This window comes from Chiloscyllium punctatum, chromosome 49, assembly GCF_047496795.1.
Source record: "Chiloscyllium punctatum isolate Juve2018m chromosome 49, sChiPun1.3, whole genome shotgun sequence".
Lineage (NCBI taxonomy): Eukaryota > Metazoa > Chordata > Chondrichthyes > Orectolobiformes > Hemiscylliidae > Chiloscyllium > Chiloscyllium punctatum.
The window spans coordinates 59,175,415-59,195,493 of record NC_092787.1 but is presented as its reverse complement, the minus strand read 5'-3'; the positions used below and the strand labels follow the sequence as shown (position 1 = coordinate 59,195,493).

The 20,079-nt window shown below is 39.2% G+C and overlaps 1 protein-coding gene across 2 annotated transcripts in view; it reads right to left on the bottom strand.

Annotated features, from left to right (window-relative positions):
• Positions 1-20,079, bottom strand: part of stxbp1a (syntaxin binding protein 1a) — a 111,486-nt gene that overhangs the window by 38,267 nt on the left and 53,140 nt on the right. For both annotated transcript variants that reach the window (XM_072565550.1, XM_072565551.1), the window contains exons 2-6: positions 12,799-12,848; positions 10,305-10,386; positions 4,167-4,243; positions 1,981-2,059; positions 1,214-1,317 (exon numbers count right to left, since the gene is read on the bottom strand). In XM_072565550.1, the coding sequence (XP_072421651.1) occupies positions 1,214-1,317; positions 1,981-2,059; positions 4,167-4,243; positions 10,305-10,386; positions 12,799-12,848 (392 nt within the window). The remainder of the gene's footprint in view (positions 1-1,213; positions 1,318-1,980; positions 2,060-4,166; positions 4,244-10,304; positions 10,387-12,798; positions 12,849-20,079) is intronic.

The following is a 20,079-nucleotide window of genomic DNA, read 5'->3' as shown; positions in this document are numbered from 1 at the left end:
GACTGTGCCTCTCATTGGTCATCTGGCTATAATCACTGATATTTGTTGCAACTCACCATCCCTGAGTCACTCAGCAGAGTGAGACAGCCTTGCACTAAATTATATATGACGTGGATTGTGAAAACAACTCAGCAGGGTTAGGAGCATTAAGAGATTGAAGCAAATCCAGGAATTGCAGTGAAGCCAGTCCTCTAAGTTCAACTCCCGAACATTCCTGCCACATTGTGTCACATTGTTGTGGATATTGTTTAATAGGAAACACAAATAAAAGTGGACATGAATGTAAAGGATCAGTAGACAGTGCACTGCAATGTCATTCATAGTTATTATTAATCCAAAGCTTGCATCCATCCAAATGCAAGATTGCAAATAAGCCTTTCCTCCTAAAACTTTATTTCATAAGAAACGTCCTGGAACTTTCAGCCTGGGCAATTCACAAAGTCATTTCTCCTTCTGACTCCTGGTTTTACTGATAGTTAATGGGTGGAAATGGAGTAAGTTCCAATCTGAAAGGAGTTTACATCCTGATGAACAAAGTGCTGACCCATTTCAGGTTCTCTTGATGTGGAAATGGAGGCTGAATGGTAAACAGGACCATGACTGCTGTCTGGTTTCAGGATATGTCAGTGCCTGCAGTATTCACACTCCAACCAGTTTCACAGGCAATGATGCTAAAGAGGTGCTTCAGGTGCTTTAACCAAAATTCCTAAGAGGACGAGAATAGCTACAAAGTGTAATGAAATGAGTCATTAAAGCTTCATTTAAACATTTTTAAGTTATGCTCACATTTGGAACAGAACAGTTCCTAATTTGTACTTTACGATTCCATCTCAGCAAGGATGAACAAGTAGAGATATACTTTATTGCAAAGCAGTGCTTGAATTGTTTCGGTTAGGTGAGTATCTTGGCATAAATAAATGTCTGGCAGAAATGCCAGCTGAGTCAGAGCAAGTGCATTTAGACTGTTGTCTGATGTGATGTTATTCCAATTAAACCCCAGCATGTGGCAAGTGAATGATTCTCTTCCTTCCCTCTCTCCTTCCTGTTACATGGGCTACTGTTGTCCTGACATTGAAATTCAAGCTCTCCAAAATACAAAAGCAATTAACAATTACTCTTCCATTTAAAAAAAAATCAAGAATTGCATTACTGGAAAATTCCTTTACACCAGCTTCCCCCTAGCCCCAGCGGGATATTGGATATAATGTCTTACCTGTGACTCATATGGAAGAAAGGCAATGTTGATCTCAGTAAGGGTTTTGATGACTTTTGATGTACGAGATTTTACCAGCTCATTAAATAATGGATCTGCACAAGCTGTCAAATATAAAGGCAAAAATTCTTATTCCTCATTTCTAAACAGTTGCATCAATGACATAAAAAGGCACAGATACAAATTAGTGAGAAGTGTGACTGGGATATTTACAGCCAACTTCTTTTTCCTGCTGTCTCCGATCTTAAACTTTCTCCAAAGTGTGGGATTTCAACAATAAACAAGTTAGAGCAATACGTTCACTCAGATACAACTTATTCCATGAGATGATCGAAATTATCTGACTGCATTCATGTGGCATATTACTTAGCAATGATCGTCTGACTGGATCTTTTTTTTAGAAATTCAAATTTATCACTAATGATTGGGTACTTGCTTCTTTACTGTGAAATAATTACTTTCTTCTACCTTCTGTGTTCATTACCATTATTCGGCAACAATGTTGCAACAGCAGCCTATCAATCAGTGACATTTTAAGCCAAGCATTAAGACTGAGTCAAACTCCCACAATGTTGCACCAGGGGAGTTAATCTCAATACTGTGTCAAATTAAGGTAACCAGCATTTCAAAACACAAAGCACCATATTGTCTGAGATGCTTCAGCTTTGTAACTAACATCAAAGTTGACATTATCTTCCTCAAAGCTCACAAGAAGAAGCACTTCACTTAAGTAGAACACATGTCTCTGTAAACATATGTATACTCACAGTCGGTGAAGAAGACATGAGCTGCCCTGTACTTTGAGGAGGGAGCATCCTTAAAATCATTGATCAGTGCACGGACAGACTGCAAAGATAGAATCCCAATTTTTAAAAAAATGATCGTTTCAACAGCATGAGTAACACTTCCACAAATATCCACTAACTTGGGAGGTCATATTGTGGCTCTACAGGACATTGGTTAGGGCACTTTTGGAATTTTGGAATATTTGGAATATTCTGGTATTCCTGCTATACGAAGGATGTTGTGAAACTTGAAAGGGTTCAGAAAAGGTTTACAGGGAAATCGCCAGGATAGAGGGTTTGAGCATTAGGGAGAGGCTAAATGAACTGGGGCTGTTTTCACTGGAGCATCGGAGGCTGAGGGATGACCTTATAGAGGTTTATAAAATCATGAAGGGTATGGATAGGGTAAATAGACAGAGTCTTTTCCCTGGGGTAGATGGGGGGGGGGGGGGAGTCCAGAACTAGAGGGCACATGGTGAGAACAGAAAATTTAAAAGGGACCTAAGGGGCACCTTTTTCATGTAGAAGATGGTGCATGTATGGCATGAGCTGCCAGGGGAAGTGGTGGAAGCTGGTACAATTACAACACTTAAACGGTACCTGGATGGGTATGGTGATAGGAAGGGTTTATAGGGATATGGGCCAAGTGCTGGCAAATGGGACTAGATGAATTTAGGATATCTGGTTGGCATGGACAAGTAGGACTGTAAGGTCTGCGTGCTGTACATCCCTATTACTCTTTGACTGTTGTTCCATTTTTGCTGTTCATTCTAACACCAGGTTATTTTTATATGTGTAGAGTTATGAAAATAAAGCTGTGTGAGAAATGCAAATGTGTTGCTATTCCCTACTGGCTTTTGGTAAGCTGAGTTAAGTGGCTTTCAAACAATGCTGCATTTCACTCAACCCGCTAATAACAATAATTTCTGACTGATAGAAGTGAGGAAACCTGAAGGAGACAACAGCAGATGAATACAAAACAAAGGTGCAATCAGATACATTTCTTCTAATGTTGGCATTGTATCATTAGAATTTCGGGTGTTTCATTTGAATATATACTTAGGCTTGACAAATTAAACTCACAATGTTAGCAGAGATTTTCATCATTCTCATTCCATGTGACATTTATTAATATGTAGCATTTCCAAATCACTACCTTAGTGACAAAAGACTCTGCAACCTACTTTCTATGTAACAAGATACATCCTTATCTGACCTCAGTCCATATGCCCCGGAAACAATTATCTGTTCTTTTATCACTTCCAAATATAATTACTCTAGTACCTTTGTACCCAACTCCCACTGTTCACCCTCCACTGCTCACATCTTATCACTTAACATTCCCTTATCGCATGTCATCAACTGAACTACGTTCACTCCCAGTAAACCAACCCCAAAATGATTATTTTTATTCTTCCACAGCCCCTCTCTTTCTTTGGAGTCTCCAGTATCATTACAGGAACAAACAAGAAAGGACCCCAAAACAGTGCATCTTCAGCACCCAGAGAATTCGACAAGAAAAGGACTCAAGACAGGCAGTCAGAGACAGAGACAGATTCCAACAGAACAAGCAGTGTTGGCTTGAAGGATCAAATGGTCTAAATCTGTTCCTATTTCCTATGCTCAAAAAATACCACACCTAAATTTCCATTCCTTTTCTCCACAATTTTGTGCAGCTGCACTCTTTTGTTTCACCACTGATGGCTGTTCCTTCAAATGTGACACAACCTGGTATTTCTTTCCTCGATCCCTTTATATCGCCATCTCAAACTCGGCTCCTTAACCATGTTCCATGAATCTTCCAAATTCAGTTTTTAACCTGAGTTTAAGAAGGGTTAATATGACCAGTGTTATATATTAATATGGCCTAACATCAGTGCTCTGGCAGTGCAGTGATATACAGAGGTCAGACGATCACATGATCACATACCTTCAAAGAATTGCCTGTGTTTAATCATAAATAGTTTGTAATCACTCCGAAGCTAATACCGTCACTGCCTCCAAGACTTTTTATGTGACATTTCAGTAGTTGCAACAGCAAATCTCAGTACTTGGTGTAAGCATTGACATTGGTGGCAAGTGGCACCAAGCCAAAATGTTTGTCCTTCTATGTGTCAGTGTTTGCATGTACTCATCAAGCTGTGAGATCTGTAAATGCAATAACTTACTTCTTCAGAGGGTGTGATCAGGTAAACTGCTTCCAAACTGGGGAGCGGTTCTCTCCTTTTATTTATGTCTTCCACAACTTCACATAATTGCATTTGAAACAGAACAAAAAGACACTCAAGTGAACAATGGTTACCTCAGACAGTAAAGACATTTTGGCTAACATTCTGAATCCACCCACTCATCCAACCACATGCACCATACCCACATCCTCACCCCTTCTCCAAACCTTGTTCAGGTAAGAGTATTGTATGAGAGAAAGTTAATTTCAGATTTAATTTAATTTTCAGTTGAAATGTCCTACAACTGAAAGGTGTTCTTTTTATTCTCCTACACCAGATTGGATTCCAGGCCTACAAAATAAATTATGTTGTCAAATATAGAGTACTAATCTGGGCTAAATTGGAGTAAAGTCTCCAGTTCTGGGCAGCACAATTTAGGGCAAATAGATTCACAACAATTGCTCTAATGTTGAGGGACTTCATTACATTGAGAGAGTAAAGAAGTTGGGACTGTTCCCCTTGAAGATGAGAAGTTTGAGAGGAGATTTGATAGAAATATTCAAAATCACAAGGAGACTGAATAGCATATGTAAGCGAAGACTGTTACTCTTGGCAGAGGATTGAGGAACATGGCGACAGATAGAAAGAAATTGGTGACTTGAAGAATACCTTTTCAATACCATAAATAGTTAGGATCTGGAATAATCCAGCTGGGAGAGTGGGTGGAGGCAGATTTAATTGTGATGAATTTCCCCTTAAAATGTCATTATCTAAAAAAGAAAAAAAAATTGCAGGGCTACAGGGAAAAGGATACAGGCTGGTATTAAGTAAATTGCCCTTGCATGGAGTCAGCACAGAAATTATGGGCCAAATAGCCTCCTTCTGAGCTGTAACTATTCAATGATTCTATAACTGCATCAGAAATGGAAAGAGTTGTAACTTTTGGAAAATAAATTTTATTAAATAGGAGATGCCTATCCTTTATTACGTTGAAATTTCAATTATTTGCTTGTCAAAATTTGTATTCCAAATGTGTGTTGTTCCTTGGTCTTTTAAACAGTTTCCATCCAGCTCAGCTGTTTGCTGCATATAAACCTTCTACTGAATCAGGCTGACTTGTATGTTCGCTCACTTGTGAGACTGACAGCACAGTTGATTTCACTGACCGACCCAGTATAATATATTTATAACAGGTGAGATTATTATATTGCCATGTCAAGAATGTCCCAACAAACAGGGAGAAATGACTGATAGGTTACTGTGCTTCATTATGATTGGTAAAGATCAGAATGGGCATAACTCTGAGCACCACCTTTCAGGCTATTTTACTAAAACGGATGGGGGAGGTGACATGACTTCAGAAAAGAGGGGTGAAAACTTAAACATGTGATCCAAAAGTCTCAAAAGAAGAAGCCAAATAAAGTTGCAATTTTTAACAATCCACCAAATAATTCATGGCCTTCAAATAGAACTGAGATAGAAACAGAAGGCATAGATTTTTCTCATCACCTCTGTCTATGTCTTTCGAAAACACAAGATTTAGCCATCTCATAATGGCAGAGCTCCATGCACAATGTAAACATATCAACAAATGAAGATCTTCACTCTAGCATTGCCAGACAAATAGAAATCTGCATTTGTCCTTAAATGCTGGCTTTAGTGCAATCTTAAGTGTTCAACCTGCACAACTTCATCATGTTGGGACGATACTATGATTTGGGAAATGTATTTTATCCTTTTTTTGCAAAGAGAGGTTTTGAGACAGAAGTGTTGTCACTTTCAAACCAGCAAAGTAAACAGCTTGTGAGACACTTTTTTTTTAGAAGTTAGAACAATAGAAGCAGCATGAATGGGCGGAGTCAGGATCCCACAGAACCGGGGTTTGAGTTTAGTTTTTGAGTTGCTGGGGTTTTGAGGCTGGCTGTGGAAGTTGTTACACATCTCCCTCAGCCACAGTAAAAAGCTGGAGTTCTCTCTCACTCTGCAAGTTTTCTCCTGGAATGGAGAAACACCGCATGTGAATTTGCCTTTGAAGCAATTGGAACAGTTGCAGTTTAGTAGTTAAATAATCCATTTTCCTGTTAAGTTTTATAATAGAGTTAAAGTTATAGCAATCCTTCTTTCATTCATTTGAATTTTAACTATAGTATGTATTGCTCAAAGTTAATTAGTGTAACTGATCGAATTATATCTGGAACACAGTTGAAAGTTCGGGTCTAGGCTATCTCCTTGATATATTTGAAAGGGGTTTGGTTCCCCTTGCATAGTTGTGGGTCACAAAATATCAAAGCTGGATTCAAGTCTACTTGCAACACAACCCTTGGAAACATAACCTTAGAGTAGAACAATGGTCCTTGACAAACTTTCACACACATTGATTCCTGTTCTGTTCAGTATGTGGAATTGGAAAATATTTCCTGTTACATTGCAATTTTTCACCAATACATTTTAACAAACAACCTGTACCACTTAACTCATCAAAGACTCACAATTCAACAGAATTAAATTTAGCATGGTGTATTAATGCAGCTTGTGTCTGTTTTCCAAGCCCTAGAAGAGATGATAAATTGTTTTCAAAGCTTTACTTGCTTGATTTCAAAATGGACTATGGACTAAAATATGGCCATTGGTTGTATGATTCAATTGACTGCAATATTTGGAAAGTTCCAATGAGCAATTACCAGGACACAGCTTAGACATCATGCTCCTAGAATCTCACACCGTTACATTATGTGGACCTTGCAATCTACCAGCTCAAAAGAACAGTAGGTGATGTGTCACCCCAGCAGGATCCAGTAAACTATGAGAGCTGTCAAAACTCAGCATGTCTATGAAGGCTTATTTAGATTATACAATGAACAATCGTTTGTCCAGGGACATAGAAGTTGAAACAGCCTGCTAATTAAGGTGATTTCACCAGAAACCTATCACATGGCTAAAACTCCTCATGTGTCTGAAAATATTAATTGCAATTTCTGAACCCCTTTGCCTAAGTCTGGTAATAATCAATTTGCCAATCAATCTATAATTGGCTGATAACATCCATTCTGTTTAATTTCTTCCCATTCAAGTGAGTTGAGACTTCAAGAGCATCTTCAGAAAAGCCAGACTCCAGGTTAACAGCTAAATTAACAGCTTTAGCTAGGCAAATACAACTGGATTCCCACAAGAAAGCATATTTACTGAACACAAACTTTACAAGCTCGAAAATGCATTTGAATTAATTCTTTCATATTCTTAAATATTCTTTTAAAGTTGTTCTTTCTTGTAAATTCTTTTTCTCTTCTACATTAGCTTGGTTGTATGTCCCACAGTTTGATTACATAACTTTTGATTTAAACAAAAAAAATCTTTTGCACATCACTTTAAAATCGGCCTTTACAAACAGAAGGTTTGGGGGGAAAATGCTACGGCCTATTTCAGAAGAGAGAAAGTGAATTAAAATGCCTCTGCTTTTGACAGAAGGAGGTGGGAATAAAGCAAGTTCAATTTAGCTCTCTGTCCTGTCTGTAACATTTATGACAGCATTCTCTGACTGCAGGATCAAGCAGAATGAACCAAATACCATTTGGGTAAAACAAGATTCACACGAGAAGAAAGAACCCACATATTGTGACAGCAAACCTGCCAGCAACTCTGAAGTCTGTGCATGTAGTTAGAACTGAAAATCCAGAATTGCTGTCAGTGATTTTATGCTTCATTATTTTATATGTGTCTGGTACCGAAGTTGTTGCAGACTGCAATCAATCTGATTCCATGAAAGGTTTTGACAATTCATTTGTCACTAACAATGGCAGTTGTGTTGAAGCAGATACTGGATTAGTGGTGCTGGAAGAGCACAGCAGTTCAGGCAACATCCAACGGGCAGCGAAATCGACGTTTTGGGCAAAAGCCCTTCATCAGGAATAAAGGCAGTGAGCCTGAAGCATGGAGAGATAAACTAGAGGAGGGTGGGGGTGGGGAGAGAGTAGCATAGAGTACAATGGGTGAGTGGGGGAGGAGATGAAGGTGATAGGTCAAGGAGGAGAGGGTGGAGTGGATAGGTGGAAAAGGAGATAGGCAGGTCGGACAATTTCGGACAAGTCAAGGAGACAGTGCTGAGCTGGAAGTTTGAAACTAGGATGAGGTGGGGGGAAGGGGAAATGAGGAAGCTGTTGAAGTCCACATTGATGCCCTGGGGTTGAAGTGTTCCGAGGCGGAAGATGAGGTGTTCTTCCTCCAGGCGTCTGGTGGTGAGGGAGCGGCGGTGAAGGAGGCCCAGGACCTCCATGTCCTCGGCAGAGTGGGATGGGGAGTTGAAATGTTGGGCCACGGGGTGGTTTGGTTGATTGGTGCGGGTGTCTCGGAGATGTTCCCTAAAGTGCTCTGATCCTAGTTTCAAACTTCCAGCTCAGTTACTGTCTCCTTGACTTGTCCGACCTGCCTATCTCCTTTTCCACCTATCCACTCCACCCTCTCCTCCTTGACCTATCACCTTCATCTCCTCCCCCACTCACCCATTGTACTCTATGCTACTCTCTCCCCACCCCCACCCTCCTCTAGATTATCTCTCCACGCTTCAGGCTCACTGCCTTTATTCCTGATGAAGGGCTTTTGCCCAAAACGTCGATTTCGCTGCTCGTTGGATGCTGCCTGAACTGCTGTGCTCTTCCAGCACCACTAATCCAGTATTTGGTTTTCAGCATCTGCAGTCATTGTTTTTACCATGTTGAAGCAGATGTCCAGTATTCATTTAGCAGAACAATACGTGAATTCTAAGGGTTAAATTACAAGGTGAGATTGCATAGAGTTTCCCTGAATTAAAACAGTTTTGGGATTGAGATTTCTCAGATGTTAACAGAAATAGATTGGATTGATTGAGAGAAACTATTCCCACCAATTAGGAAGTCCACGACTAGGGGCGAATATTTAACAACTGAAACCATATCTTTCAAGAAGTAAATTAGCAAAGATTTTTACAGTGCATATAATCAGGTGGTGTAAGTTTGGAACTCCCACAAATGACAAATGATGCAAGGCCAACTGTTACCTTTAAATCTGAGATTGAGAGATTTTTCTTAACCAAATGTACTGGGGGATATCAGGCTGGTATATGGGGCTATGAAGATCAGCCATGATCTAATTGTTTGGTGAACAGATTTGAGCAACTAAATGGCCTCTTAAAAAAATTTGCATTTATATAGTACCTTTCACAACTTCAGGGTATCTCTATGTGATATATATCCAGTGAGACCTCTTGAAGGGATTTGATGTAAGAAATGTAACCTATTTATACACAGTAAGGTCTCACAATAGCCATGCGATAATCACCAGATACCCCTTTGTAAGCGACAGTGGCAGAGGGAGAAATATTGGTCAAAGATAATTTGTAGGAACATCCCAGCTTTTCTTCAATATAATGTTGTAGAATCTATGAATGGTTTGGTGTCTGATACAGAAGCAAACACCTCTAACAATGTAGCAAATCTCCCTCCTCACCCAGCTTTTTCACAGAAGTCTTAGTCTAGAGATTGTGTCCAAGCTGCTGGACTGGGACTTGAGTGCCCAGTCTTCTAAATTTAATGTAGTACAGCACACTACCACCAAGTCACAGCTGACACCTGAAGACCCTTGCTTGCCCTACAACTACTCAAAGCCCAACAATGAACTGTTACTTCCTTGTCTTTGCTTATTGCTCAGTTAGTGAAGCATTGAAATAGAAAAATGTACTGTATACTTCACAGGACAGTTGAAAACTTTCAATATAGACAGAATGCATCTGTTGCAAGGATTGTCAAAACCATTTCATAGGAGACACAATGTGGAAGGGCAACTTTGCACAGAAGTTGTAAGCATGTTTTGAGAAGATTTGTAGCTCTGGTTGAGGTTCTGAATGTAGGTTTGCTCGCTGAGCTGGAAGGTTCATTTTCAGACTTTTTGTCACCCTACTAGGTAACATCTTCAGTGAACCTCCAGACGAAGGCTCCGTCCAGAGGCTCACTAAGATGTTATCTAGTATGGTGACGAAATGTCTGAAAATGAACCTTCCAGCTTAGTGAGCAAACCTACATCCAGAAGTTGTAACTTTTCTCATTAAAGACCATAGTAAATCAGTCTGGTTCCAAAGCTAAGGATATTAACAGGAACTGAAATACTCACTTGTAACACCCTCTGTCATAATATCAGTCATCTTGCAACAGGACGACAGCATTCGCATGCTGAGCTGATCCACCACCAGCACCTAGTAAAACACCAAATATAACCATGTCATGGCTAGCAATACTGTATTTAAGGGAAATATTCTGATGTCCTTATTAGTCACCATTCTGCTTTTCAGCTTACTAGCTTCTGTCACTTTCAGATAACAAACAATGAGAGATCAATGTGCTTTGTGAATGAAGACCTCAGTCTCACACATGGCAAAGGAAAAGAGAATTCAGAATTTCTTATTACAACATGGTACATGATGCTTTAGTAAATCTCCTTTGACCGCGTAATGGGTAGCAATAATCAGGTAACTGATCTGTTCTCAGTGACTTGCAGGAGACTAGCAAGGCTCTCAGAATAACGCTTAGTTCTGCCACCCAATTGCAAAACAAAGAGTTCAGCATCTTCGTTAAACATTGTTTCAAACTGGTGTATTTTGCATATATTTTTGAGATCTACTGGAATTAGAGTAAATTCTTACATTCCATGGAACTAAAGTTTTTTTTGGGGGGCAATGTCCCTTTTGCAACTTGTAGTCCAGCTCAGAGCCTGATGTTGAAGCCTCCTCTGTCTCACCACATTTTATACAGGAAACCATTGACAGATCTGCTTGTATCCAGATGGAAAATGTAACTCTCCAAAATCATTCCTTTCCAAAATTATTTGTTGATTTCCCTACTAAATTAAATTATCAAACGAATAAATAAGTTGGATGACCGGCTTTTGGTCCCACTTAGAAATAAAGGAAGTTGTGTTCCCTTTCTGTTGAATTTCTCTAGGATTTTAAATTGAGTCAGAATTCAGTACAGGAATCGATCCAAAAACAAGGTAGATTTTACTCTTGGCCAAGAAATTAAGAACCAAATAAAAACATAATCTGCTGGAGAAACTGAGGTCAGATAGCATCTGCACAGAGAGAAAGAGTCAACGTTTCCAGTTCAAAGACACTTCTTTGGAATTTCAGACTACATCAGTTCCAAGAAGAGTCTTTCACCTGGAAACGTTAACTCTGTTTTTCTCTCTCCACGGATGCCACCAGACCTGCTGAGTTTCTCCAATATTTTCAGTTTTATTTCAAGTTTTTAGCAGCTGCGATATTTTATATTTATGAAGGAGCCAAATTCACGTCTAAATCCCACTTGTCTCACTCCTGCAATTTAGGTGGAACAAATTAACGGAATTTTATTCAGTAAGACCAAAAGGCAAAATCCCTGAGTTTCTCCAATCTGTCTTCAGATATTAGACACCTGAGATCAGCCTTATTTGTCTTGAGCTTCTGTTACTAACTCTGGACATAATACTCCAGAAATAGTCTGCCCAATGCTCTGTACAATTTCTGTATTGTTTGCTCTGACTTGTATCTATCTGTGTTGGATATTGTTTAATATTTTATTTAGTTGGTCAATTATTGCTCTCCAGTGTATAATATTAATTAAAATTAAAATTGGAGGTTCAAAATTAAGGTATGTGCACCTCTGCCCCTGATTTTCTATTAGGGGGAGTAGAGTGGTGCTGGAAAAGCACAGCAGTTCAGGCAGCATTCGAGGAGCAGGAAAACAAGGATGCCTGATTTTCTGATATGTGATCCTACATGCAACTTTCAACAACGAAAGATCCTTCATCCATCCAAGCTAATTACATGAGTACTCCTTATGCACAGTGCCATGTAATCCCAAGGAGAATCCTAGGGTGCACCATAATGAGGGTGTTGCAGAACCAGCAACAGCCATTGCTCCTGGTGATATTGCTGAGGCTTTGATAGCCATCTGATTGGGTTGGCAGCTCTTGATGGTGCACTATCCTTAACTGGACAGGAATGGCCTCATTACTTACTGTTGCTGGCAATTTCCATCCCCACATCCTGCCTATGTCAATGGGGATCATCTCCTTGCTTTCAGTCTGAACAGGGAAACATCCAGACAAGTGGCAAAATTCACTTCCGTCTCCTGCAGAAGGTCCCTGATCTCTGCTGTCTGGATGATTATAGACAGCATTTCTTACAAGCACTTCTAGAATTGTACTTCATGCTGGTGAAACTATTCAGCCATGAGTTTCCTGGTTCCGCCTTCCCATCATTTATGAATATTAAAACTAGATGAGTATTCTTCCAGTCCAAAGGAACTGTCCCTCCAGCAAACTGTTACAGAAGTAAGCAATGATCATGAATGGAATATTACCAGTTCTTCAAAACTCCAGTTGTGTGAATGTTAGCTAGAGTTGGCAGCTTGACCTATTTTGAGTTCACTTATTCTATCTACATAGTTATCTTTATCGATACTATCATTTTCAATTGATGTTCAACGTAACTTATATTCTGCCTTGCAAAGCCTGCAACAGGATATTGAAAATTTAACGAGCAATTTTTTTTGTTCCTTGTGCTCATTAAACTCCTTGACTCAGAAAAAAATCAACATAGAATATCATCGAGAAATGGACAGATTCCTACCTTCCATTCACCCTTCTTCTTCACCTTCTTGATGACATCATTCATAATCTCTGCAATCAAAAATAAATTTACATTAACTTTCAAACCAGGAGGAGAAATATTTTGAATACCTAATTGAATGTAATCTTCCCATGTAGGCACAATGCAGATAGTTTTGACTTTGTTTGAAAGCATAAAATGGAGAATCAGCAGGTATTTTTACATCTCTTCCAATTTTCCTGTCCACTGATCTAACCGCGTGCAAATTTTAGGTTCCAATTCAATTACTAGCTCCTTTTGCAGGCTGTGTGTGGTAAATGTGTGGTAGAGTCTGTTATATTCTATCTTATGGTCAGTGTGTCAATATACTTTTAAGAGACACACTCATGCTATTATTTCTGAGGGCGTGACCTGAGGCATGAAGTCTTCAATGTCTTTCTTCAAATCACTTGAAGTCTAACATACTCATGGAAGTATACTGATTTTTTGTAACTATATAGCTAAATACTAGCACAGGCACATGTACCTATAGTATCCAACTGCAGTAAATGTCTGTCAGATATTTTAATATCATGCAATTTACTCCTAGTTTCTTGTGTTATTTTACCCGATACCACAAAACTTGCATTATTTCTTGTGTTACAAGAAACAATGTAAGTTTTGTGGTATCGGGTAAAATAACCTTCTGAATACAAAACCCGCATCAGGTTCAATACTTTTACATGGAGCAGCTGACTTTGCATGGGACTGCCAGGTACTAGTCTCCTTCATTCTTAAGAGCATTCCAAAGAACTGAGCAAAAATGGATTACCTTTGAAATAGACTCCCTGTTTATTTGTGAGTATTTTAACCAATGCAGGCAGCAGACTGCAAATGAGATGGAAGATGTGATCGTATGTTTTCTGGAGGGAGGAATGTTAACCAAGACACAATATCTGATATGCAGCTCTCTGACGATGCAGCACTTTCTGTAAAACTGGACGGATGCACGATCAGTGACAGCTTTATCAGAGCTTAAAACCACATCTCAGAGTTCAGGATGACAATATCTGAGGCAAGCTAAAGATAAATAGAGATGTATGAGTTTTAGATTAGATTCCCTACAGTATGGAAACAGGCCCTTCGGCCCAACAAGTCCACACCGACCCTCTGAAGAGCAACCCACCCAGACCCATTCCCCTACGCCTACAATTTAGCATGGCCAATTACCTGACCTGCATATCTTTGGATTGTGGGGGGAAACCGGAGCACCTGGAGGAAACCCGCACAGACACGGGGAGAATGTGCAAACTCCACGCAGTTTCCCGAGGTGGGAACTGAATCTTGGACCCTGACGCTGTGAGGCAGCAGTGCTAACCACTGAGCCACTGTGCCACCCCTGGTGGTAACTGGTGTAAAATTACATTACCACTGGTGTACAATTACATTAAACTAAACTGCATTTTGCATGTGAAAATTGGGACAGTTACTGTATTGCGTATGTATAAAATCTGACACCCACACACTGCTTTCCCATAATATGGTGGTCAGTAGATGCTAAAATCAACAGCCCCTTCACCCTTTAAAAAAGCCGACTTCAATGGGCAACTGAGCTCATTCACAAGCCACTGTATCTGAGTATCACACTTCTCATGTGATTGGCAGGGGAAAGCAGGTGACAATGAACAAACCATTTTTTTTTCACCAGCCAAGATGTCCTTTGCACATTGGTATAGCTCACCCAAGATGGTGTCATGTGTCTGCCATCTTGACCTCCAAAGGCAGTGCCCTTCCACTCTCTCCCTAGAATGCCCAATCCTACTCAGTTCAAAAATATGTGAGTCTGGGATCCATGTTATCTTCTTAGTGGAACTGCTTGTCATCCCAGTAGCAGTCACTACTGGGTTCAGGCATCACTGGGGCTGCAAGAGCCACTGGGCAATCACAGTGACCAGTAGCTCTCAAGGCCAGGAATAGGGGCAGAGGTTCCATGCTGAAGTTGTTAAGGCTGCCAGCTGCATCATATCATTCAAGGACAGTCTTCTTTAAAAACCAAAAGATCTGCAGGTGCTGTAAATTAGAAACTCAGACAGAAATTGGAGGGAAAGCTCAGCAGGTCTGGCAGTGTCTGTGGAGAAAAATCAGAGTTAACGTTTCAGGTCGAGGTGACCCTTTTCAGAACTCACTTGACACGAAACGTTAACTCTGATTTCTCTCCACAGATGCTGCCAGACCTGTTGAGCTTTTCCAGCAATTCTGTTTTTGTTTCTGTCTTTTTCAAAATGTGGCAACTTTTCTCAAACAGAAATGAGCAATATTCCCATTTCTGTCAAAAAAAAGTCTACTGTTTTCCTTCATATAAGAATAGTCTTCAAAACACTACAACACAAAGTTTTATGAGGAAGATCTGCCTGTTGTTTACATCACAATGATATGTGGAAGTTAAGTAAAGATGAATTTCATTGAGCTTCATTGAGCATTAATGCGCTTTGCAAGGCAAAACGGTTGGGTGTCCAATAACCCTTTCAATCTCAGTGTGAGGAAGACACCATTCTTTGTTATTTAAATGTGTATTTAAAACAGATGTCACCAGAAATAAACAAAGACTTTCCCCATTATACATCTTGCCAAGTTAATTCTATGTTTATTCTTATAATTTTTTTAAAAATCTAATTTAACCTTTACATCATTAATTCTGGTGAATCCAGTTTGAATCTGATGTCCTTAGAAATTAGTTTTCAAGAAACCCCCGGGTGCACAGAGAAGGTAAATGAATTATGCTACATCAGCTTTGGGAGATAGTTTGAAGGAAAAATTAATCATCAGACCAATTTTAAAAAGGTACTGAAAGGTGAAGCCTTTGAAATTGAAGGTCTCTTTGAATATGGATGAATAAGGCCAAATATGCTGTTCCTTTTAAAGACCGAAAGTCGTATCAAGTTTGGACACTAGGGGACTTGTGATGCCTGGTAAGCTCAACATGAAGAAAGAATACTGCTTTTTACAACCTCAAGATATCTCGAAGCACTTTACAGCCAAAGATTTACATGTGAAATGTGGTCGCTGCTGAGATGTGGGAAATGTAGTCTCTCTGTACACAGCAATTGCTCACAAACAGTGATATGATAATGATCAGATATTCTGTTTTAGAGACAGGTTGTAGCAAAAAATATCATATAAAGCAAAAAAAAAGGCCAACCTCTAAGCCTTTCTTTGAAATGGTGCTGTGGTACCTTCGATGACCACCTGAGTGGATAGGCACCCAAACTGAAAGACAGAACTTCCAGCAATGCAGCACTCCCTCAGTATTACACTGAGAAAACCTAAACTTGGCTCTCAAGTTTCAGGAAGTGAGTTGAACACTCAAAACTTGAGCCAATATTGGGAAATGTTGACAACTGAACCATGGCCAACACTCAGCCATAAATGAGAACTTCAACAAGTCACAGGACATCAACCATCAAGGGCCTGTGGCTTTGGCTAGAATCCAACATTTGTAGGGAAGGAGCCTTGGGGGTTTGGCAGGCTGGCGTTTAGTTGGGAGGCTGAAATGCTTAGTTCAGCAAGTACTGCAGACAACATCAAATTCAGGGCAACACCAAATTATGACACTTGGATCCAGCACTCAAGAATCACCACAGGAGTCCTTACATATCAACCAAATCATGTATCAACAGCAACCATGTGAGATCATGACAAATATGTAAAAGTGTTTGTCTGCAGTGTGTTGTTTTTTGCTATTACTCAGGAGTGTGAGAAATCTCCACTGTCCAATTCGTTTATATTGGACAGAAAACAAAGTAGTTTTTTTCTGGGATGGAGCACAGGATTTTTATAATGTGTACAACATCCAAGAACAACATTCAATGCAAGGACATATACCATGATTGGTATAAACTGGCACTGACAACAGACAGGATGCTTGTCTCCCGTTTAAACTCAGAAGCCAGAATCTTTGCTTTTCCTTCAATTGGGAAGGATAATATTGTTAGTGTAAGTTGGAGGAAGTGGGAGGGTACGTGGTGGCTGAACAGCTGCCAATCACAATTGCAATGACGTCAAACAAAGGTGATTTTTGCAAACTCATGAATTGCTTGGGAACAAACCATGCCATTATATTGTTGTGTTTGGCAAACAAGAGGAAGAACAAATGTCAGTAAAACAGATTTACAGTCGTAGAAAAACCTAAACTGACCATTTCAACTTGGATCCCAGATATCTATCACGCGAAACTAAACCCAGCGAGTAAAAAGTAAAGGCTTCAGGTTCTCTGATCTAAAGTTAGAATGCTGTCTATCACAGTCTGAGAAATTCATCATAAACCGCCCATAGATTCATACCTGCTTCATACTTGGCTAGGATTGGATGATTGTCATTCCCAAGTTCAAATTCTCCTAGATTTGTGAGCTAAATAATTGTCCAAAAATACAAAGAAGTCCTGTGCTCTACAGTAACACAGATTGTTTAAATAGTACCAATAAAGCACCATTAACTAATAAAGCAAAATTCATGCAAAAAAAATTACAGGCAGAAATAGATACCTGAGATGTTGTCAGCATTAATGGTCCCAATTGCCTTATAAGTGCAACCTCTTTCATTCTTCAATGAAAACTACTGTCTAAAGTTTTACATAATACTGAAATAATTAACGACATTTAACTCTTATTCAGAGCAAATGTAGATCTGTATTTCCTTAAATGTTGAGTGAACAGAAATTAATCTTACAAATGTTTAGTCTTGGATCTGTCAGGTTAACATAATCAGCCCACAGGGATGGTTATAATGACCAAGGAATTTAACTTTTGCCAAATAGCGTGTTTAATTTTAATAAGCATTGGCTTCACCACAAATATATGGGATTTCTCTCTTCAGAAAAGATAGTTTTCCCACATCAGAGAGTACATTGCAGTTGTAACAGAAACCTTAAAATGAAATAATGTATTCATTTTATGATATTATAGAGTCATAGAAATGTACAGAATGGAAACAGACCCTTCGGTCCAACCTGTCCATGCTGACCAGATATCCCAACCCAATCTAGTCCCACCTGCCAGCACCCGGCCCATATCCCTCCAAACCCTTCCTATTCATATACCCATCCAAATGCCTCTTAAATGTTGCAATTGTATCAGCCTCCACCACTTTCTCTGGCAGCTCGTTCCATACACGTACCACCCTCTGCATGAAAAAGTTGCCCCTCAGGTCTCTTTTATATCTTTCCCCTCTCACCCTAAACCTATGCCCTCTAGTTCTAGACTCCCCAACCCCAGAGAAAAGACTTTGTCTCCTTACCCTATCCATTCTCCTTAAATTAACAAGCAATGCATTGTATATGAATAACTAAACTGCAATGTCACAAAAGCTGTCACAAGATATGACACCAAATCTAACAGGATCCAGTTTGAAGCTATTTATCACTATTCAATGATTTCTTAGGTACCCTTAGCTCTACCTAGATTAGACTATCTATCAACATTTAAAGTAAATTTTTACCTTCTCTAAATGGAGAAAAATATGCATTGACAAGGTCAGATACTAGTATAGACAGCACAGTTTAATCACTCTGTGTTCTTAATGTAAAGGAAGTCAAATTTAGATTAGTGTAATGTCATATTTCAAATAACAGGTTTCAAAGTAGTAACTGGAGAGTTTCATTCTTTCACTCCTTTTGAGGACACCAATTATACAAGTGTAACATCATAACATTGTATAACATAGAAGGAGGCCTTTTGAGTCACCAACAGCAATCCACTTAGCTTCATGACCACCACATTTTGTCCACATCCCTGCAAATTATTTCTCCTTCATGTATTTATCTATTTCCCATTTGAAGGCCACGACTGAATTGTTTCAAGTAATACATCTTAATCACTAATTGCATAAAGAAGCTTTTCCACTTGTCATCTCTGATTCTATTACCATTCACCTTCATTCTCTTAATAACCTTCTAGTTATTAACTCTTAAGCCAGTAGAAACAATTAACACATATTAACTTCCTGTCTGATGTGTTAAGGCACTTGTCAACTTTCAACAATTTCAAATGTCAGAGCCAGGATTTCTCTCAAAAATATATTCAAGAGAGCAGAGAGAATGAACATATGGGAAAATTTATCCATGTAAAATGTCCACTGTCCCAGTGTCTGACATGGTAGAAAGCATTTGAAAAAATTCTTTTTTATATCAGTACTGAAGACACATAAATAGCTATGTACTGTAGAGCCTAAATATTATTTTATATTTGAATTCTTTCTGATAAATAATTCTAACTGTATGCCTCCTGTACTACTCTATGTATTAGTTGTATTTATTGCAGAAAAACATTGAATGAACATTGACCGAATGGAATACCAAGGCACACCCCAGAGCTAAGGAGCTAAATGGCTATCATCACAGGACTGAGTCAACACTGCCTTGTGATACCAGGCTCACACTACGAAAATACTACTTTAATTTAATAAAATGTTACAACCTCTTTTCAATTTCATAGTGGAAAGTTAGATCATTATTATTTAATATAACAAGTAACCCTGCATCTCTGTACAGTGGCTCACTAAGATACACATTTTACATATCAGTATATTCAGCAGAAATTGTGCCTGCACTATGAATGTGCCTTTGTTTCTCACCACTCTATGTAAAAGGGTGGCTTGTGTTTATATAGAATCAAAGCACTCATGCACAATACAACCAATAATATACTTTTGACAAACGGCCCATGTTGTAATGCAGGATATGCAGCTACCAATTTATGCAAACACACAAACAGGAGTGAGATCATAACCATGTTTTTTAATTAGTGATGTTAGCTGAGCAATAAATATTGGTCTGTCCTCCTTCAAAAGGAGGCCATGAAATCTTTTACATCCACTTGACAGAGCAGTCAGAGTCCTGAAGCAGCAACACTGGAATTTCAGCATTGCATCAGCCTGAGTATTTCTAATTGTGTTATCCTTTAGCAAATGAACTTGCTCTCGTTAAATTGTCACACTGTCGATTGAGTGTCCTGAAATCACATGTACCACAACCATACAAACCTCTGCCAGACTGTCCAATCTGCATTGCCACAAAATGCGAAGTTGAGGGTTTCATTCACAATTCCTTGGCCAATGTATCACAACTCTGTGACTTTGAGGCTGAATATTTGTCCATAGATCAGAGAGGATATTAGACAGGCACACACAGTTTGTGATGGCATTAAAATGCTTCCCAAACCCACTGTTGCTATCTTTTAAAGAATTACTGCATCAGGAAAAGTTTGTGACCTCTTCTCTTCATCAAGGTTGGAAGGGCAGGGAGCAGAAAACGAAAAATAAAATCCCCTT